General features: G+C 39.0%; 1 protein-coding gene across 1 annotated transcript in view; it reads right to left on the bottom strand.

Annotated features, from left to right (window-relative positions):
- The window catches only part of LOC109992535 (cadherin-12), a 118,531-nt gene that overhangs the window by 50,641 nt on the left and 44,936 nt on the right, over positions 1 to 22,954 (bottom strand). Inside the window, exon 2 of the mRNA XM_065949041.1 lies at positions 21,349 to 21,761. Within this exon, the coding sequence (XP_065805113.1) occupies positions 21,349 to 21,594 (246 nt within the window). The 5' untranslated portion in view covers positions 21,595 to 21,761. The remainder of the gene's footprint in view (positions 1 to 21,348; positions 21,762 to 22,954) is intronic.

The raw sequence follows: 22,954 nt of genomic DNA, 5'->3' as shown, positions 1-22,954 counted from the left end.
CTTTTGGACTGGAACTCTTTCTGTTAAACTCTCATAGTATAAGGCTATAAAATAAGTCTAGCCAGCATTACTTTTCCTGTAACCGCTGTCAGATTTTTCCGCCGTAAGTGACGTAAGATTCATAAATGATGTCCAACATCAACGTTCAGTGCCAATGCAGAAAATGTGGTGCTTTGAAAGTGGTTCAAAACCTGTTTTCGTTGATGTACCGTCTGTACCCCTGAACTGCAGAATATTTACTTTTGCAGAAAATAAAAGAGTCTTTTGAAAGATTTTAAAGTCCTATGCCTTTCTCTAACGACAACCTTGTTACTAAATAACACAGGTTATTGGCTGATTTCTCCCAGCATTGCTAGTGGTGAGGGTCATTGAGTTTTATCCCTTTAAATTAAGTCTTTCCTGATACTGACAGTTATATGAACGCAGGCTTTTTCCTATCTTAATCATGTTTGTGCTCTTAGTTCACACACATTTTTCACAATCCTTACTGGGTTTGTTGTTGTGGAAGTTGACATGTTCTATGTTTACAATGAAAATAGCAATATTAAGTAGTTTATTGACTTAACAATAAATTGTTATTGAACCTCACCCACCTGAAATTATATTACATTTTTATTAACCGTGACATTTCAGATAAATATTGAAATGTTTCCATTGCTGAACCACATTAATTGAACCACAGCCAATGTTTTTTTTCAACACCATTGGTGAATATGAAGGTGTCTTTTACATAGTTTTCAGTGAACAAACATGGTGGTGGCAGCAGCAGTGGAGAGGGAATAAGAACTGCAGCTATACACTTCAAGAAACCCAAATCAGGCAGACATGCACCAAACAAAGGACGCTGGTCACATAAAGAGTTATGAAAGATTCAGTGCAAATTGTTTCTCACAAGCCGTTCAACACATGGAATTACTGTTCTCACCCGGGCTGCATTATTCATTGCAAATTAAGCATTATTTTTAGTGGATCCCACTTTTTGGGTGGCATAAAGGATCCATTGCATTTTTTTAACAACAAAAAATGTGAAATTCAAATTAGGAAGCGTTGTCATATAATAGTGTGAGCAATACATTACTATCATTTTTTAAACCTGCACAAGATAAGGTTGAAGTGGAGGTATACATAAAGCTTACTTTGGGGGAAATAATCACATTTGGTGATGAGATATTTATAATTTGCCTCTTTATCCCTCTACAATTGACCTTTTTAGTAGGTTTAATCTTAGAGATACACGTTTCCATATTCACAAGAACCAGTTTTAGGAAGTACACAATTAAATGCCCACTGTTAGTAGCCTAATGTGCCAACTATAACACCTGAATGTTATCTTCATAATAATGTTTTACAGTACTGTAAGGTTAAAATGCTCAGTCTTGTATTATGTCCACAGGCTTTTAACCTCATTTTCAAGTCTCTTGCCAAACAGAACAACCATGCTGCTTGAGGACAAAACGAGGTATTGAGAGAGGATATTACCTTCCTTCTTTTAAAACTGAAACGTGAAATTGCAACCAAGTTGTGTCGGACAACTTCTTTTTTTTTTTAACCTTTACTAAGCATTTCCAGCTGACAAACCGTTGGAGGTTACACAAATTGCTAAAAGAAGAATATTTAGCCTATATAACAAAATAAAATACAACCAAAAAAAAACAGTAGCTTACAGTTATTTATAGCAACTTAAATAAATCTATTTTTAAAAAGACATAAAAAACATACACTTTTAAATGAAAATAATATAATTTGTGGGTTTAATAAATGTAAATCCCAAGTTATTCAGACAGTCATTCTTGCCTTATGACTTATTTTTTCCAACTGTTTTAAAGACTGAAATCGTTTTCAAATCATTTTTAAATGCTAAAAAATAAACACAAATTGACATTTGCGAATAACGAATTTACCTTTACGTAAAAAAAAAGATTACACAACAATTAAATGTCCTTCTTCCGCATAAACACGCCAAACTTTATGATATAATACTCATGTTGTGTCGGACAATTTGAGTCGGACAATTTGAAAGGTCCTTATCACTTCCTGAGTCTGAGAGGAAGCCTTGATATGAGACACAGATACTCAGCTTGACTATTACGAAGACAAAATACACGGTTACAAAGCAACGTTTTGAGTCATCTCAGTCGGCACTTTAACGTGGAAGAAATTAGAAAAGCTAATTGAGTTTTTACTTGCGTAGGAGAGGAAGGAGAAAGCGCGGTCTCCACCCACACACGTTGCCAGATGTAAACATGAGAACAGGTGGATACAAAAAGTTAATAACAAAGCCTGGATACAAATAAAGAGCCTTGGACGACGTTGGAAGTACCTGTAAGTAATGTTGCCGATATACTAGCTTACTGTGAAGTCAAGGCCATTCTTCGAGAAGAGTTTTCTGAACAACAACAAAAAAAAAAAAGAAAGGAGATGACGCAGTTGGAGCTTCAGTCGCCTTGGATACGCAGGTAGCTTAAGGTTACAATGTCAAGCTGCCCACAGGGACAGGTCAGACTAATTTGGGATGAATAACCTTACCTGTGGTGTTGCTACAACCAAGATACAAGGAACAAAAGCCTTGTTCCTTTTAAAGGACTAAAGCTGACATCTGCAGGTGTGTCTGAAGTCAACCTGGAAAAATGAAATCATGAGGATTAGGGACAGAGATGGAGCTAGCCATGGCTTTCTTACCTGAGGGGTGACTTCAAAAGGTAGGGTATGGCTCTGTTTAGTTTGGTTTTGTGTTGCTTGGAGACAGCCTTAGCTTGTCCTGTTTTTTATTTTGTGCTGTGGAAATAAATCTCGAAAAAAAAGTCACATTTTATAAGTAGGCTATGCCTTATGATGTATAATTTTGGTGTTCATTGGTGCATTAAGGGCAGGACAGGAGTGCAGACTATATTGTTGCAGAGTATTATTTTTTGTATATTATATGGTCCACATAGAGTTATATTTTACCAAATCATCATATCATAATTTCAGTTCTTACAGAAAATGTATTTATGGGGTATTGGAGTTTTTACTTGGCATAAAAGCTATTTGGGTTAAAAACAAATTGGTAACTTTGTATTCCTGGTTCTCAACTGGTGGGTAGGGACCCAAAAGTGGGTTGCAGTGTTGTTTTCAGTGGGTCGCATATGTGTGCCTGGAAAAAAAAAAGTTTGAATAAGTTTGTGAAGGGGTCCCTTTTTTTTTTGCTGTTATTGGACAGGATAGCTGAAGAGAGAGAGGCAATATGGATAGGACATACTGGTGGGGTATGACATGCAGCAAAGGTCAGAGGTCAGATTCAAACCCACGGCTGCTGTGATGAGGACTATATAGCCTCCTTACATGTGGCGCGTTTCATAAATGTTGGCTATCTGGCAACGGTTCCAAATATTCTCTCAGATGTGATTTCTTTGGAAATAATATTTTGTGTATCATGCTGTGAGCATCGAAGGGATCGTGTTGTGAAAGCACAGACACTCTGTATGTCTGAAACTTTATATCTGAAAAAAGTATTTTGATGCACACAGATGTCATTTCGGACTGGGTGGCAGATTTGACACACTTCTGCAGAGGCCAAGACTTCAAAAGGTAGGATACAACTCTATTTTCTGCTGTTTTGGTTTGCTTGAAGGCAGCCTTGCCTTGTGCTGTTTTTACTCAGTGCTGCTGGGTGAAAAGACTGTGCCATTCATGAGTCTGATGTTGGCAGCTATAGTGTGTTTTTAAGTGAATGTAGCTGGCTTTTATAGTCTGATTCTTGAGTATTTCTTTTTCACTTTGAGTTCTATTCTATTCTATCATCCTTGTTGTGCTTAGAGGTTGCTGGATGCTCTTTGTTTCCGGTGTGACGGATGCTGTGCTGTGACTCTGTGGAGCTTTTGTGTGTCAGTTGAAACTTTTTTTGGTGTGTAACACAAAAATGTGATGTTATGTTTTGGGATAATGTTTTGTAAACAGAAATATTCGGATTGTATAAAACTTTATACATAAAGCAGCAAATATTGTGATGCACACGGATGGCGTTATGAGGTGGATGGAAGGTTTGACACACATCTGAGATGCCAAACTTCAAATTGCAGGATACACCTCGGTGTTATTCTATTTCAGGTTTGCTTGAAGGCAGCCTCGCCTTTCCCGTTTTTTATTTTGTGCTGCTTGGTGAAAACCGTGCCATTCGTGGTTCTGCTGTCGGCTCTTAAGTTGTTGTCTGTTTGGAAGTAAAGATAAGTTTGGGTTTAGTCTAATTCTTGACCATACTTTGACTTTCAATGTAAGTTCTCTTACATTTTCTTTTCCTGTTGTGGTTGTGCGTTCGGTTGCTGGCTGCAGAGTCATTCTGGTTTTGTTTGCTGTTCTGCTACTCGTCTGAATCCATGCGCTTTTGTGTGTTTGCTGGGCTCAAATCTTGTATCAAAATGTATGAGGGTATGCTAAGATATATATATATTTTTTTCACAACACAAAACATCTGTTGTAGCATGCTGTGATCCCTTGAAGAGATCATGTTTTGCAAACACAAACACTTGGTATATGTCTGAAACTGTATACTTTTATACCGATTTGAAGCATCTGTGAGATGCCAAACTTCTCAAGGTGGGAACACCTTTATTTTGTTCTCCTTTGGTTTGCTTGAAGGCAACCTTACGTTGCATTGTTTTTACTCAGTGCTGCTGGGTGAAAAGACTGTGCCATGCATGAGTCTGATGTTGGCTGCTATAATAGTAGTGTGCTTTAGGTGAATGTAGCCCGCTCGCTTCGTCTAATTCTTGACTTTCTTTTACCTACATTTCTATTCTGTTCTATTCTGTTTTCTTTGTTGTGCTCCTCGCTTGCTGCCCGCTGAATTAACCAGATGCTGTGGCTGCTGTGCTACTCTGTTCTCCTTGAAATCTTCTGTCTGTTTGCTTGTCTCACTTCTCATTTCAGAATGTATGATTGCGTGATATGACTCCTTTTTTTTATACTGAACAAAACAGCTGTTGAAGCATGATGTGACTGTTGAAGGGATCATGTTTTGCAAACACATTCATTTGGTATGTATGACACTGTGTATATTTGAAAATGTATTTTGACGCACCCGGATGGCATCATGGACTGGATGGCGGATTTGACACACTTCTGAGAGGCCTGACTTCAAAAGGTAGGATGTTATTCAATCTTTTTCTTGTCCTGTGCTGCATGGTCGCTGTGCCATTATGTTTGTGCTGGTCAGGTCACTGTACCCATGAGTTGCCTTTATGCATGTGTGCAAGCAAGCAAGCATGCATGTGTCTCATGTTATTTCCCTTTCTGCTGTAGGGCTGTTGGTGAAGGTTGCTTTTTGTGTATCATTTGTCTCTTGCTATCGGCATTTATTTGTAACAAATTGGGGAATTTCTTTTGGTTGTAATATATCAAAGTGAGTCATGGCATGCATTTTACACCATTATTAATTCTCACAAAGCCAGGGGCTGGTTTGGTTTTGTTCTTTTTTAGTGCTGCTCTGGTTTGGGCTGCTGTGCCAAGTTGTACCAGCAGCTTCTTCCCCGTGTGGATGTGAGTCATTCTTTTGGGGAACTGCAGCAGTGTTGTTGGCATTGTGAGCTTTCCTTGTGTGTGTTTAGTTATCTGGTTTTGCTGGAAAATGGTTATTGATTACACAGTCTCCGGTAATATAAACTGGGCCCTTTTAATTAAAGTACCCCCATCAGAAAACTGTGAAGTACTTATTTGAGCCGTAATCATTGTGGCTATCAATCATTTTGTGATTGTGTGAAATAACATCTTAATGTAGGCGTGTCTTCAGGTGAAGCTGCAGCAACTGCTGAACAGACCAACCAGATTTTCACTTGTTTAATTTATTTAAGCTCCTAACAACAAATTAGTTTTATATTTATATACTTTAACTTGTAAAACGTAGATATACAGCGGTAATTATTGTTTTTTGTAGCCATGGATGAAACAAACAAACCAGTACTGCACTATCAGTTAAGCCAAATGTATTTCTTGCGGGCCTTTTGGCTGTCAGCAGTGTGGTTTGTGTTTTGAGTGTTGTTGCCCTCAGGTGCTCCCCAGCAACTTGTGCTTCCAGGTTTGCCAGTCTTTTAATAAAACACTGTGCATTGCAGCACCCCATGTTTTAGACAGATAGTGAAAAGAGGGATTCTGCAACAAGAGGAGCTTTTTTTTTATTTGTTTTGTTTGAGTGTTCATTTATAATCCATCTTGTTTGCTGTTGTCTCTAAATCCTGTAATCTTTCGCAATCCATTCTAAAAGTCTGCAGCATCACTTTGTAACAGATTTTTCTCAAGAGTGTAAAGTGTATCAGTCGGATTCAAACCGTTTAAAGGCATGATGAAGGTTGTTCGTCTCTTTGTTGTGGCACATCAGAGTGACTGTTATAACGCTGGCATCATAACAGGCTACACAATCTATTACTAGAACCCACACTAACACACACACACACTGCTTCAGTGATGCACACAGCGATAACATAACAACCACCTGACTGTGAAGTCTATACCTGGTAGAGCTGAATCAACATATTTGTGACACTCTGAAAAATTAAGCATTGTCAGCTGCTGTGCTGTTTCAGTTGCAGGGCATCTGTTTAGGATTGCGTAATGTTGTTCAGTTAGTTATAAAAGCTGATGATAGTTTCCACCATTTGTCATGCTATTGCTGTGAATGGGTCCTGTCTCACTAACACACTGGTATCAGAAAGGACACAGTGAAACCATTAAGGAAGTTACTTTTTGTCAACTCTTTGTCGGCTCCAGTACTTCATGTGCACATCGCATTCAGTCACACATTGTCAGTCTGTCTGCTAGCTCCTTACAAGATTCCTACCATGCCATTTTCTAATAAGGGCAGTATTTTGAGGGTATGAGTCCACATTCACTACTGCTTTTTCTTATTATTCTCATGTGCGACTTGATTGTATGCGCTGTAGTCATGGTGACTTGCATGATGCGCTAGCTGCTGAAATGTAGCATTTTTGAATGGATGTAGCTGCAGGCTAAAGTAGAGGTCTAATCATAAAATAGTTTTCAGTGCATGCACAAGCTTCCTCTGCAGCAATACACTTATTTCAACGAGTCATGCCCTACTGACTTTATTTACTAATTTACGCTATTTTCTTTCTTACTCGATAAGCCAATTTCAGCATAGTTTATTGCATATTCATAAGAAGTGACTGTTTTACAAGCATTTCCTGAAAGATGATCTAATTTACTTGAACTAATCATAAAATAGATCATCATGGCTTGATCTTTTGTTCGTTGTTGAGCAACAGAAATCCATGATTCTCCCTGCATTCATTCATGCACTGAATCATTATGATTCATGCATTAGTTAAGCATTGCTGCATTTGTATCCTTATATGTGTGATACACTCCTAAAAGGCTTTTGAATGGAGAAAGTGACACTTGGTACTACAGGGAAACAATTTTGATGAACTGGCTGGTGAGTGGAACAGCCTGTTCAGTCCTGCTTGGTTTCTTTTGTCAAAAGGATCTGAATAGGGAATTAGTATTCTCTGTAATGTGGGCAGACTCATACATTTATGTCCTACTGAATAAATTGTGACTTTGTATTTGTGATTAATAGGGTGTTTACAGTTGGTCATCCTTTGACAGGAGAAATAAATAAATTAACTTGGACCGTATTTTTCACATTTGCAGTTCATACAATACGAGCGGTACCCAAGAGACAAACCTGCAAAATTGATTCACAACTGCACAATTAAAGATGAGAAAGAAATGCAAATATGAAAAGAATAGGAACGTTGCCTCATTAATTATCAGTGAAAATGGATTGAAATTAATTAAAAATTCCATTACTCTAACAATGATAATCAATTGTGTGAAGAAAAAAAAAAGGGCTTGCTTTTATCGACAAAACAACCATCAGGGCTCGGTATAGAGAAGAGGCAGAATCCTTGGTACAACCTGTTTAACAGCGTCAAAAAGAAAATAAGCCATTTACTAATGAGATGAAAAATGGTCCATTCCTTTCTTGTAAGAGTTGTTTTCAATTTACACAACACAAACCAAAACACCGGATTGTATGCATGCAGAATTCAAATGAAGATGTATCTGATTATGTAAAGCCAAACACAGCAAACGTACATTTGGTTACCATGATGCATTGTGCACAATTGACTGAGATGGAGTCGGCTCTGGGAGACAGCATGACGATATGCGCCCATATTACAGTGAGAATGTCTAAACACTCCATTTTTCATGATTGAGGCATAATTAGCAAGATGCTCTGCTTGGGGTAGCAGCTAAAAGACCCAGGTAGTGCGAGGAACTGATATAAGATCCCTGCTACAATGCCAGCTCTTACCATCTGTTTGAGTAATCATGTTTGCATTCAGTCTTTTCCCGCTCTCCCAAATGATTGCTGTATGTTCACAACTTCTCAAGGCGCCAGAAATGACTGTTGAACATTTCCACATTAACATTTTCAGACAGGTAGAATGCTTATGTTGCAGTAATCATGAAACACTTCAGTCTTTGTCGAATGTTTTCAATGTTGATGGCTTTTTAGGCATGTGAAAAAAAAAGAAACTCTGAAGCTGTTGACTTTGAATTTCCACACTTGTCCCTCTAACGCCATCTTTCCCTTGTCTGGAACAATTCAGGCGATGCAGATGGCTAGCAAGTGCATCAGCAGTGCTGTCAAAACAAATATCTGCAAGCCCATTACTCATCGCCTATCAGTGCAAAAAATGCTGCTCAACTACTGGGGCAAAATGTGGAAAATCTGTCCTGTATGTTGACTGGTCACATACAGAGGATATGAATTGAGCTTCACAGGGAAATTCTTGGCTCTGAGGGAGGATGTGCGTCTCCTGTTACTGTTGGGATACAGAGCACATGGTTCCTCATTGGCCATGCAGTAAACCCGCATATTGATTAATTTGAGTGATTTCAGAGGAGACTGTAACCAACCTCTGTAGAAAATGCTGTAATTGGATTTCTGCGACCAGGATTATGTGGCGCTCCTCTCAGGGATGCATATGGAAGGAGCAACTCTTAGCTGATAGTGAGCCAACATTGTTCCTTGTTTGGCCCGGCAACAAACCACGAGCACGTACATTTTACAAGTCAGTAAACATTCTGAAAAGGGGAAACTTGTTCGTCTCGTGTTTAAATACAATTAAGTGAATCACTGGATAATATGATTCAAGGTCTGGTTGAAAATTAACATCTCCACCATAGGCTTGCTGCAGTAGTCTATGCTATTGCTGTAACATCGTGGTGAAGAAAACACAAATTCCTCCTTTTGTTGCTACACTATTTAAAGCTTCCACTGACTTCTTGTGAATGTGTTGTCCATTGAGATATGTAAGAGCACAGGGTAGCAGGAGGTAGAGGAAGTAAAGTTGACTCGGAGCCATGTGAAGAGGCTGTTAGCAAACAAGAGGTCGAAGAATCTAGTGTTTGAGGTCACAGTAAGGGCTCTACAGACATTGTCAGTCAAAAAGTCTCTTTCCTTGTAAAGGGTCAACTATCAGTTTCATTTGTGGAAATGTTCACTTACTGAGAGCCACATTGCTCTGTAAATCATCTGGCCTGTGTTCTCGATTCAGAAATCACTGAAACAAAAAAGGTAGAATGCTCTTCTTTCAATAGTGTTTTCTTTAATGAATCAGCCGAGTATTGATATGCCATCTGCCTATGCTAAGGATTTAGTGTAACTCTGGGTTCAACATTAGCCTCCATCACAGCGTTCATTAAAGCAGCTCGGTGCTGCAGTTATTCAAAAAAGATCAACCACATCTTTAATTAGCTTCTACATTCTTCGGCTCATACAATAAACACACTCTTGTTCCTTTAACCCCCCCATCCCCCGTCAAAACTTAAGTTACCCCCTGTGGGTCACACGCACCCCCCTTTGGGAATCACTGATCTAAAGTCTCCTTCTTATCTAGCCTACAAACATGAACACACATCTCACATCTTTTCTTGAACCATAGCTTGTTAATAGAACAATGTTTCCAATTTGCATTATATTCATGTCCCTTTACTGGTGCCTTGAGACCATTTATTGTAGAGTTATTATTCTATAAGAAGAAATGGATTGTGATCCATATAACACAGCGGGTAATGTTTTATGCAAGGCCAGGGAACACATCTCCCATATGGATCCATTCTACATGCTGATAATTAGTGCCAATAATTCTTTGTAGACTGGTGCTTTGTATGCATCCACAACGTAGAGCCGTCTTGACTTTATTTCTATGCTGCTGCTCATTTTTTCATACCTGCATCTACCCTTCAATCCAACAACCATGCTCTCCCATGAAACCCAGCAGCGTTATGATGGCAACATATCACAGCATGTTGTTGTGTTGTAGGTGGCTCAAAGGCTTTGCATTGTCAGGCCAGTGCCATGCACCATATCTACTGCTCCTGCTTTGCTAGTGGGTTTGCAGGTAGTCATGCTGGTGAGTTGCTGAAGGGAAAAAAACAAAAAAAAAAACACTGTGTCAAACGCTGCAAGCTTATTATAGCTGATCGATATTGGCTTGCGAACCATTTCTTTGCTGCTGACAGCCCAGAGCTCGCTATCTGGGGTTGTGTCATGCCTCAGTCAGGCAATAGGGACGGAGGGAAAAAAATGCACACATATACACAGGAGACTATATACTGGAAGATATGCAACAACAGGAAATGTGTAGGGATATGTGTGAGAGGGAGAGAGAGAGAGAGAGAGAGAAGGCGGGGATAGCAAAATGGGATAGATTGACAGATATAGCCTTGGGTGTGTGACAACAGACAGACGCCGTTGAGTTGTATTCACCTCTGAAACTGTATTGGCACTATTCAGTACCTCTTACATCTCACCTTCAGCTGTAAACAGGCATTTATCTGAAAATAGACTGCCGCATTAACTCTTTATAGATGAATCAAGTTTGTAACCGCGGTTGATTTAATTTAACCGACGTGAACAATATGGGAAAGTAAGCGTATTCAGAGAGCTGCTGCTTCTTCACACACCACTAAAAATATATCTGCTTTGTGTTCACGTGTGGTTTTCTTTTTGCATATGATTTAACATGCTGTAAGAATGATTTTTGACATATCACATTAATGTACATGATTGTTATTGATCTTAGAGCCTGGGGTTAAGGCTTGATTCCCTTTTCTCATATCACACTTGATTAAACAATATATTGATATTGATACAACATACAGATTGCAATTTTCTCCCCAGAAACCGCAGCAGTATTGGCCATCAATGTCAAGGAGCAAATGAAAAATGTTGACCACGGTCATAAGTGATAAAGATTGGGACATTAGCACACCGTTTGGAAATATGATCCATGCAATCGAGGAGAAAAGTCCATTACCCATGATGACAAAATATATGAAACATATTACTTCGGCAGGACAGATGAATGGCATCATTAGCATTTTATTTCAGCTGTTCCTCTTCAGGATTTGTCGCAACATTCATCATCAACATACATTACAATTGTAAATGCCCTCAACCTCTTAATATGTTCTAACGAGCAGCTGAATCACCAGCAGCCCTCATGCATTACCTCCAAGAGGGCAATCATTTCCAATTTGACATTTGACAGTGAATTACGTCGGCAACACTTTTCCAAATGAACTTAGGGATAGGGCCATCTAGGAACAAGAATCATTTTTAAACATTTCCTTAAAAAATTCAAACCTAAATACCAATTTTGTTATGCGTGTCATGACGTTGGTACTTCATGTATAAATCAAAATAGATTAAATTAAAATTTTCATCATCATGAAAGATCTGATTTTCTCCAAATTGCACACAGAGAACACAAAAGTACAGACAGCAAGTCCAAGATGGACTGAAACATCTGCAACGATTCCCTTTGTCTGTTCACCCAACTGTACTCTAACAAGAACAACCTAAACATGCTTCCTGTCACTTGTATTGTTCTCTGTGATCCAGTCCTTTCCCAGCTGCACCTATAGTTCGTTTCTGACTACCGCCCCAGAGAAGAAGATACATTTAGGACAGTTTATCAAGGTGCAGCTTAACATCTGTGAACTCTTTGTCTCCAATTACACAGTTTTGTGCACATCCAAAGGTGGAAAAACCCCTTCAAAGACAACCCAGCATACCTTACAGGAAGCCTTCTGCTTCCATTTTGGAAAACCATGGTCATATTAGAAAAAGAAACATTAGAAACCAGTTAAAAAAAATGTATTCCTGCTCCCCTGACGCTCCTAGAGACACAAGAGTCTATGCATGCACATACTGCATTTTACATCAAGGGAACACACTGTTGACTTGTTGGTTTGTTTAAAACACATAAAACTCACCATGAATTGGCAAGTTACCATGTGTTTTCAGAAACTGCTGTGTTTCAAATACTTTGATTTTGCTCTAAACCCTATTTGGAGTGCACATAAAACCTGAAAGGTATCCATACCTCTAGTGTCTAAATTGAAAAACGATCAATTTTATACAACCTTACTGGGGCTGTTACACTTTGTGGCTTCCCAAATATTGTTTTACTTGCTGTAACAGACATTAACATTGAGCTACCAAATCAATCCCGGGAAAGGTTTAACAGGATCAAAGCTATATGCTATCACATCCGTATTGCAAATCTGATGCACATGTAAGTCTAATAATCAGTCCTTAATGTTTAAATGAGGAATTGATTTGAAGTGTGGATTTTGAGCGCTGTGTTAAAAAACCTAATATCTCTAAGTATGATTCCTTTTATTAAATAATTGCATGAACACTCAAGTTCAGGGTCGATTGATTGCTGATAGGTACCTGAGTGCTAGGGTCCCCGTCTCAGTGATTGCACTATTGTTGCGTCAAACAATCGGTTATTGTATTAGACATGCTTTATTGATGTCATGGACGGATCAACCAGATTATTGTGTGCCACTTTCCTTTGGTCTTGTATGTGTAGGAGCTTTGCTAAGCGACAGGTCACTGAATAGATCTCCTGCATAGAACAGCGTGAAGCAATCAAGTTATCAAGCCGCTGATTTTGGAGTCGATGGTAATTAAGTGCCTGCTTGCAATAAATCCCGCTGCAGTATTATACAACGGTGGCTATCATCATCACGGCGTATAAACAGGTTTGCTGCTTTTATATGACCCCTTCAGGTTTTCAGGCGTTTTACAGCTAAATTTCTAAGCATTTAAACTGAACCATATTTAACGACGTGGAACGCGCTATCCACTAGCAAGGCTGGTAAATTTCATATTGTCAGATGATGGAATCTCTCTTTGTAGGGGCCTGGTGCGTACGTCTTGTTGGAAAGGTTTTTATGTCCTTCTTATGGGTCCTCATTGAAAGATTAAATTGCGGGGCTTCACATCAGTAATAAATCTCAGCCAGGTGTGGGGTGGGACCAGGAGGAAGAGCCATCAATAAAAAGAGGGATGGTCATTTCTTGTCAGGCAGGAAGCGGGGGGAATAAACAAGTTGTAGGAGAAAACAGGGCTGCCCTTTCCAGAGAAAGTGGTTTATTGACTTGTATTCAAATGAGCAACCTTTTGTCTGCGAGTGTGAGAAAAGGGGCATTCGAGCATGCCACTGCATGCCATCACATGCTCTGTATTGCATTAAAAGGTCCTGAGAGACCTTTTTTACCTTTCATTTTCAGAGGCCCTAAGTGTGACGCTACCTAAATTGATTGGATATATCATTAACCTTCAGTGCATGCGCTGTTATGCTCATAATGTTTGCTTTCTGAACTTAATGGCTGTAGTGTTGGTAGGTGTTTCTTTTTATTAGGACTGCTTCCCTCAATGCATTTTCCTCACATGTTTATTTTTTTTCTATTCTTTTTTAGACAGTCTTGCACATTTCCTAGCTGTCATGTACCCATGACTTATATAAAAAGAAAACATACTTGGGTCTGGTGACGCTCTCTGTGGGAGGTAACAGTGGAGTCTTTCTGACATGCAAAGATGTATCTTTAGATGCATCAAGATTATTGACAGCAGGTCATCATTAACTGAGTCCACCCCCACTGATGGAATTGCAGAGGATATAACTATGTTCAAGTGTTCTGTGCATTCTCTTCTAGATTCTTTGCTCTGTGTCCAATACCTCTATACTTCTCAAACTGACTTTTTTTTTTTTACTTTTATAAAAGGGACAAGGAGATTGCTTTCCCCCATCCCAGATGTAAGCACCAAAGAAAATAACCATCAGAAATGATAGCAATTCAGAATAGACACCATTTATATCTACTCTCAAAATCTAATCAAACAGCTGTTGAAGAAGTATGACCTATTCTTAAATACCACATCTTCAAGATTCAGTAGTCAACTCGGCTATCATCCACAATCAGCGTTTTTATACTCACAGCTGAGACCGCTGCATTTCTTTAACGTCCAGTCAACCATTGTTGTTGTAGTCCACCTACTTGCACATGGCTATTGACTGGAAGTGTGATGTGATTGTGCAAAATGTCTTCATTTTCAGAGGAGCTGCATATTACCAGTTCAGATGATGACGGAGATGGTGACGTTTTCAAAAGTTTACACTCTTGACACCTGTTTTCAATACCTTGCATTTTCGAGTAAACAAAAAAGCTGTTGTCGTGAAACAAAAAGCCAAAAAGCAACAAAAGGCTGAAGTGGTGCTGTGTAAATAGGGCCTGAAATGCTTTACTGCTTATTTAGCACTTACAGGAGTAGTTGCAGGTTTTTGCACAGCAATTCTAAGCAGAAGATTCAGCAGATATGATGAAGTCAATGTAAAAGGACATATCTTTTGAAACAAAAATGAAAAATGTACAAGTTTATTGGCTCCACGAAGCAATTAAAAAGGAAGTATAGGCTACAATGAACCTGAATAAGTTAAAATAATGTCATGCCTTCTCAAAATGATTAGTACCTTCATAAGAATGTATGAATTAACAATAGCTGCAAATATATCTATCATAAGAAGTTATGCAAAAAGAGGACTTACAGTCTCTTTTAGGCCCCTTCGTGCAATGAAAACCACAAATCGAGGCTTGTACATGCATTGTGCTCAGGATATGGTCTGTATAAATTATAATTATATGAGGCATCCTATCTTCATTTTTTTTTGCTGTGCTGTAAAGTTCATCCATCCAATGTAAGTGATGGAAAGCCTGAGACATGTTTTTCGTTTGATTATACCTCTACTGCTAGAAAACCAGTCATTATATTCCTCATCCTTCAAAACGACAAGCAGTTTCTTTTTTAGTGGATTCTGAATTGCCACATTACAATTATTGGAGCGAAAATATGTCAAACAGCGATTCATGACCATTACACACAAATGGAGAATGTCATGATGCTCAACAGAAAACGCTGCAGAAATAGATGCTGAACTCAGCGGAGAGTCTAATAGAGAGTGAGAGGAAGCAGCCTCGCTTGATATACAGCCACACCACTAATGGCAGATTTTTTCTGCAGATAATCAGTGCTTAGCACTGGAAAGGCCTCTGCATTTTCTAATTGTGAGTGCAAGGGGTTGTTACATCAACCCCCTTAAGCCCTTTGGGCTTTAATTGCTAATCTGCAATAATGCTGTTGTTGTCTAAGGAAGATTTTCTGAAGTTTTTCAACATGAGAGCTTGTATTAAATATGAAATGTCGGCTTCCAAAGTGATTTCTATTCAATATGTTGTTGTGGTTTCTTTGTTTCTCAAGTGACAGAATAATTATGCATCTCTTTTTAAAACTGTTGAGGAAGACAGGAAACAAAAAATAATGGTGTGTTATTCATCCCTGTTTATTTTGTGTATGGCAATGGGACTTCCAAAGACCTGATTCTCACTCTGAACAGTTTGATACATTACTTTTGCTCTTTCAAAAGTACATTTTAGTCATCTACGTGCAATTCTTCCACGGAGAATTCTAAGTGGAGAGATTTAAGACATTTCAACTCAATACCCAAAAAGGAAATTCACACTTTTCTGAAAAAAAAGGAACAGTTCAGTTTCTCTTGAGCAAGGACCTCAGAGCAGCTGCTTACATATTAATGCTGACAGTAGGGACCAGTCGTAGTGCTAAAGACTCTGCTGAGCCTGGCCATGACCCTGTTTTCACCTCAGGGAGCAAAGTGGATAAAAAGTAAGTAGTGTAGTTGCATCTGCTGGTTGTGACTGCAGGGTTTCTTACATGTTTGTTTATCTACCACCTTAGCTTGTCTCACCAAGAAACCGTTAGCAAGGATAAATCCTGGTATGAATATTAAGATGTAGTGCTGTGTCTGTGTGTGTGTGTGTGTGTGTGTGTCTGTGTGTGTCTGTGTGTGTGTGTAAAATCAATATGAATATATATTCTGGACTTGTTGTTTTTCATAGTTAGACACTGTTTTATCCTCAAATTAGGTCGCATACATTAAATGATACAAAAGGCACAATATAAATTCTTCTAACATCTTCTCTTTGTAGTCGTACAATACCACCAAAACAAGTGGAAATGCAGACATGGCATATTTTTCTACTTGTGTCATAGCACAAAACAAATGTTGCTTTGCTTGCAGTCATTAATCTAAAGTGGAGCAGAGAGCATGCAAACAATCACAAGTTATTTTAAGTCTTAGCTCTACAATCCCCCTCCAATGATACTAATTAAACGGGCCTCATATGATTACTAAATGACAAGGACAGTGATGACTAAAAATAGAAAGAGACATTTGTCAGCTCTTTTTTTTTGTTTTAAAACGAATTAAATAGACATAAAAGAAGCCGGCTGTGCATCTGTACAGGTTCCATTCGCCTTACTCTGCCAAAAAGCTGTGTCTGGATTTAGATGTTAAGTTAGGTAACTGATTTTTGATGTCTTAGATTATTTTAGGTCCTTCAATAAAATAAAAACAATGGAAAGTAACCACAAAAAAAAAGTAAGAAAATGTCAGAAACAAGATGATATGTTAAATGTTGTCCAAACTTTTTATTTGGGAAATGTTTAGTCTATTGCTTAAGATTTAAAGATACAGAAAAAGTAACAATGAAATGCTTTGAAAAAAAAAAACATTCCGATGTATTGATTCTAATTAAGAGCTGGGCTGATTTATCAGTCCGATATAGTTACAAATAATGGCTTATCAAAGATTTTTAATTGCTGTATATATCAGCAGTTTTTTTTTTAATTGCAGTGAAAAATACCCCCCTAGGTTCAAGCTAATTAAGGAAATGAAAACCTATCAAAGTGACTGACCAACAGGGTGCACTCACAAGATGATTTTTCAATCTCACAATCATCAATATTAGTTCTTGACTCAAACATCTACTTCCAAGTTCCTTATAAGAATAAAAAATCGACCGCTATTAAACTCATCACTTATTTTTTAAAGCCTTTTTTTGTGGTTTAATAGTGAAATAGTGTCACAGTACCTGCTCCATGACTTCAGTTTGCATGAGGTGTGTTTGTTTTTAATTTATTTTCTGAGTAGTTGTGTGTGAGTGCTGAGTGCTGAGTGCTTTGTGTGTTTTTGTTTTCCCCTTCTCCCTTCCACTCTGTCCTCTTCCCTCTGCTCACCTGCATTGGGTTTGCAATCAACACACTTGCCCGCAATCAACTTCACCTACAAGAACCCTGCACCAACACTCAGTGTCTGCCGGATTGTTGTGCCAGTCATTGTTTGTTTAGTCACAAGTCCAGCTCCCGTTTAGTCCTGTTAACTACCATTAAGACTTCAGACTTCTTCTGCCAAATTCCACCTCACTGCCAACAAAGCCTCCCAGCCAGACACCTTCAGCTCACTGCCTTACCCTCAACCCTGGACACCTCACCCCTGCAAGTTCTAAATAAAGTTATTTTTGACACCTTACCTGTTGGTCTGCATTTGGATTCAGCTGCATTTGTGACAAATAGATTAGCATTAGGTAGCAAAGGCTTATTATTTATGTAGGTGATTCATGTCATTGTGCCTGAATTCTTCCTTAAGTAAAACAAAAAAGAGGTCTGAGACTCACGCAATCATGTCTAGAACATTTTAATGAAAAAGAAACAATTGGGCTACTCAATGTAATTCTGTTCCCCTTGCCACAAGTACCCGTCTGCTTTTCAGGTGGACGCCAACAGTTAGTGGGGAAACTAGTTAATTTGTAATTCAAGCGCTATGATTCTTCACTCCATCATCCTTCCAGGATTGGGCTTGCATTCTTTATGCTGTCAAAACTAACAAAATGACTACATCTTGTTAGAAATGTGACTTATGTGAATTTTAATCGCCAGCACTAATTAGTAGGGATTTGACTGTGGCAATTATAGTTGGCAGTGATGCATTAAATACAACACTGTTTAAATATAATATATTTTGTCATCAAAGTCAGGATTTGGATACAGAACTGGTATGGATTTTTTCTTTTGAAGGCGCTCATGATGTTTAGAGAATAACATTCTAAATAATACTGTCTTCCTTTGTTAGCGAATTCACACTGGGAATAAAAAAAAAGAGATACCAACTTGAGAGCTTGACAAAACAGTTTGACCCAGAGACTTCAGAGTTGAAACAATGCTCACAAGATCTCGAATGTACAGATATAATGAGGGCTGACTTTTTGCTAAAGTTTGGCAAAATGTTCTCCGTCATACATTACATCTGTTAAATTGATGCAACATTTAGTTCTCTGAGCTGTTTTAATAGAAATGTACAACAGCTTCAAAATAAAAAGTCAACTCATCACAACTCAAATAGCATTTCCAAAAATGAAACCAATGTCAATGGAGGGGTGGAGGTAAATCAGTCATGTTGGTCAGATTTTGAACATCAGTTTGTTTGAAGCCTGCTGTTCTATTCTCTTGTGTTGCTCTGTTTAAAATAATGCAGACACAATATAATTCAATGATATGACTGACAGAATCTAAATCCACACAGGAGCTTACCGATTGATAATTTAAATCGTCAATGTTTGGCAGAAGCCCTAAGGATGAGAGGATTTAGTATAAAAATACATTAAATTGAATAGAATGATGTCTCTGTGAATATAAATGTACAGAGCCAACGAACTCTGGAGACTTAAATGGGCTCGTTCATAATTAAAGCCTTCTACAATGGAACCCAAGCTGCAATGTTTTTAACAGTCTTGGCTGAGGGACCTATGCATGACCTTTTAACATAAAAAGACAGTGCGTCCAATATAAGCAGATCAAAAAGTTTCTGAAATGCTACCGCAAAAGTGTTAGATGATAAACACCAGAACAGACCATGAGAACAAGCATTACTGCTTTTATATCATGTTTGTGTTGCTTAGTGATTTTTAAATTACATCTGGAACCGCAGAGAATACAACTTTTTACTAACTTTAGTTTGAAAGAAACATGCAAACCAATCTAAACTACTGAAAACTCCCAATCTTCATTGGTGCTAAATGAAAAGAAGGGTACAGTAAAGAATATTTCCAAGAGCTGGGTGATGTAAAAAGTTAAGTTACCATTTTGGCTTACATGAATGTTGAAAGAAACAGCTGTTGGGCTGTGTTTTTCTTTTCTTACAAATATTGGGAAATCCTTTCCTTGATAGTGGTACATTTAATTTACGCTGCATTCACATGGACTCAGGCAGATGGTTAAAAACACCCTCTGGACAGCAAACAAATGGAATGGTAGGATAGCAAAATGATTCACTACTGGAGGACCTGAGGGCCGGTGTTTTTCTCCTTGCGTGCTGAAGCTAGATAATATGCAATTCGTAATTTATGTCACAGCAGCGGGGCAAAAAGTTAAAATAGGTTAACTTTGGATGGTAATGTGGTCTACCATTTCCGCTGCTGGTATTCTCGGCTGGCCTCACCTAATTTTACCTTCCTGCTCTCTCGTTCACTAATATTACTTTGGGTTTTGCCGGTCTGAAACCTCTAAGCCATGCGTCTGAAACCTCTAAGCCACGCTGTGCCATGTTTAATTCAGCTCCAGCCAAGATGGCGTGTTAAATAATCATGATTTCAATATGGACCGGGCTTGAGCTCATGATTTTTGTCATTATTGAGCAGCCCTGGCACCTCTGCCGCTCAAGTCACGGAAAGACAAAAATCCTTGCACCTAAGAAGTAATATTAGTAATCATTTTGAAAATGACTTCCTCAATTGCTCCAAAGCAGACTCCTGCCACTGTCAAGGAAACAGGCAGTGACTTGAGGCACTATAGCTCTGAGACTCTGCAGGTCAATGAATGGAAATCATGTTTACACTCTAGGGTGAATAAATTACCACAATTAGACGTTGATGTATTAAAGGACAAGCATTCATTGCACTAAGACTCACGGTTCATTAGAGTTCATTTATGTGCCTTGAAAATAAAACTATCCTTAATAGGCCTCTGTGATACATAAGACATGTCACTCACATCCTGCCCGCCCAGTCTCCATTATCCATTTAACTTTCCTCCTGTTAGAGCTACCATCCTTTTGAGATTGTCCTGACAAAGGTCTGCGGATCTCATCTCCAAATGCTTTTCATACGGCAAAGAATCAGTCAATTATTTTGAAGCGGAGCAGCCGCCCAGGATTAAGTGACTTAGGAGTGCAGCAGGCAGCCGCCTCCCTCCCCCTGCTTTTAGCCTCTGAGACTTCCACAAACAGCACGGCTTGTCAGGGCTGATTGCGGCGGCACTGGGGCAGATAAGTCAGTCTTACTATTATCCTATGTGAGCTAGGAGTGCCAAATTACAAGTTTAGCCTTAAAACCCCACAGAGTTTACTTACGAATGTCTTAAGCCACAGCAGAGAATACAAAATCCGGCACTAAAAAGGCAGATGGACAAGGTTTGAGAGAGGACAAAAAAGAAACGTGTCTGATGGGATGTGTGCATATATCTCAGTCTGGACTCAGTACAGGCCGTGTTTTTTTTTTTTCCTCTGCTGCCTTTCATTGTTGTCAGCATCTTTTCCGGCTCATAACCGTGATGCTTTGACAGCTTTACAAGGGCTGTAATTTAAATTTATCTCTACCACGCCATCGATTCTCCCACCACTTCAATGTCATGTGTGTCTGGCTGCTCTAACATAGAAATGGTGGCACAGCTCAATTAGCATGTATGGATTTTCTTCCCTTGCCTGAGACCATTTGTATCTTAAAGCGCTAACAGGCAGGGACACTTTTACAACAAGGGCATTGTGAGATAAAGCTGTAAATCCAGGGGCAAAATGCTGCAACTGCAATCATTGTTAGTTGATTAAAAGATTGGAAATATATTTGAGCAGTTTTATCCAATTGCAAAAAGTTCACAGAATTTCCCATCAGAAAGTAGCAGAACAAAACTTTAAACTTACTCCATATTAGTGTTCTTACTGTTCCCTTTCTCATCTTTTATCTCCCTCATGTTCTACCGCTCCCTCCATTTACCACCAATTCAATTTCTCCCGAGCTCCTTACTACGTGATTTATGTCCTCTCTTGCACCATAAAAATATCAGAGAAAAATGAGCCTTTTTACCTTGCCCACATACTGTGGGTCTGACCCCATGTACTCCTCCAGCACGAAGAACTGGTTCCACACCCAGCCCCTTTTGACCCGCTGGAATCCAGCCGCCCCATTCCTCATCGGGCCCACCAAGCTCCTGGCGTGCTCCCTGCCCGTCCTGCTCCGTCCCAGGGGCGTTGAAGGTGCACGAAAAGAGGAGACTGAGCCTTCGTCCACGAGAATCCAAAGGAACAGCAGCAGGCAGTTCCTTGTTAGCATTGGCGATCTGTGAGGTTCAGGTCCCCAAGTTAAAGTCCAGTGACGGGAGCTGAGCCACGCTGAAACTTGCTTGTGAAGGTGGTTTATGGGAAAAGGGGGCCGTCCCAACAAAAGCAGTTTTCCTGGGCCTGTCAGGATCCCACTCAGAGATGTATGGAGGTCATCACCTACAGGAAGACAAAACAAAATCCAAAGTTCAATAAGTTTGCTCTTTACTGGATACCTTAAATCATTTAGCAAAGTTATTGGTCTCACTGTGTACTTTTAAGACATGGTATGTGGTACTTCAGGGGATTTGTATTATTTTAAAACCTTGGCCCTTTTTTGACATATCTTTGGACCTTAAAGGCTTAATATGCGATTTTTTCATCCAGTAGATGTCGCCCTTGAGCACCAGCATGAAACCAAAACAACTTGCGGTGCATTGTTGTGTTAGCATGCTAATGCTAGCGATCTTTATTCTGCTGGTATCTTCACACTGCATGTAAATTTACCTGAAATGAGCGTGATCTAGAAACACAGTTAAGCAGTGAGTACAGTATGTTATTCTTCTTTTCTCTAGTCCCTCAATTAAACAAATTGCGATGTAAACAAACTGAAGATAGGACTCTGAAAACTCTGAAAGCATCACAGACAGTGGGACTCGGGTGTTACACCCATTGTAGACAGTCATGACTCAGAGTTATTTTCAGAGGCTATACTTGATTTCTATTATATTTAAGTGTGAAAAATCACATATAAAGACTTTAAATCACCAAAAGGTTTGAAAATTCTCAATAAATTGCCTCAGCTTGCGACCAATCTTTAAGAACTGCACCTTATTCTTTCAGAACAAATGGTCCTCGTCAATGTACTTTTCAAAGTGAACGGGCCTGCTCAGATTGTTATTAAGATTGTCTGTCAACGGGGTACTGGTAGTCCTGCAGTTGGTACCGCCCCGTGTGCGGAGGCTGTAGCCATACAGGTTTGTGGCCCAAGTTGGAGCCCTAGCTCCATTCCAGCAAGTCATTCCCCACTCTCTCTCTCTCCCTGATTTCCTACTCTATCACTGTTCTGACAATCTTACAATAAGACAAGCATTCTTTCTGTTAAAGCTGCCAGACTCACATTGAAAGGCACAGTCATTTTACATTTTACATTTTAGTTACTGTCTATTGCTGCCTTAGCTGTTTAGTTTTAACACTTTAAACACAAAATCATAAAATAGTAAAGTTCAAGTGGTCAAGGCAGAAGTAGACTGGACATTCCTGTGTTCTCTGTGGTATAGTTATGGTTTTTGTCAATGAAGTCTGGTAGGATTGGAGAAAGCGTTTGACGTCTCTGGTTTAAAGAAATCATCCGATCTCGAAAGATTTCTCAT

Source organism: Labrus bergylta, chromosome 20 (assembly GCF_963930695.1).
Source record: "Labrus bergylta chromosome 20, fLabBer1.1, whole genome shotgun sequence".
In the NCBI taxonomy this organism is placed as follows: domain Eukaryota; kingdom Metazoa; phylum Chordata; class Actinopteri; order Labriformes; family Labridae; genus Labrus; species Labrus bergylta.
This window is presented reverse-complemented; position numbering and strand designations above follow the sequence as displayed.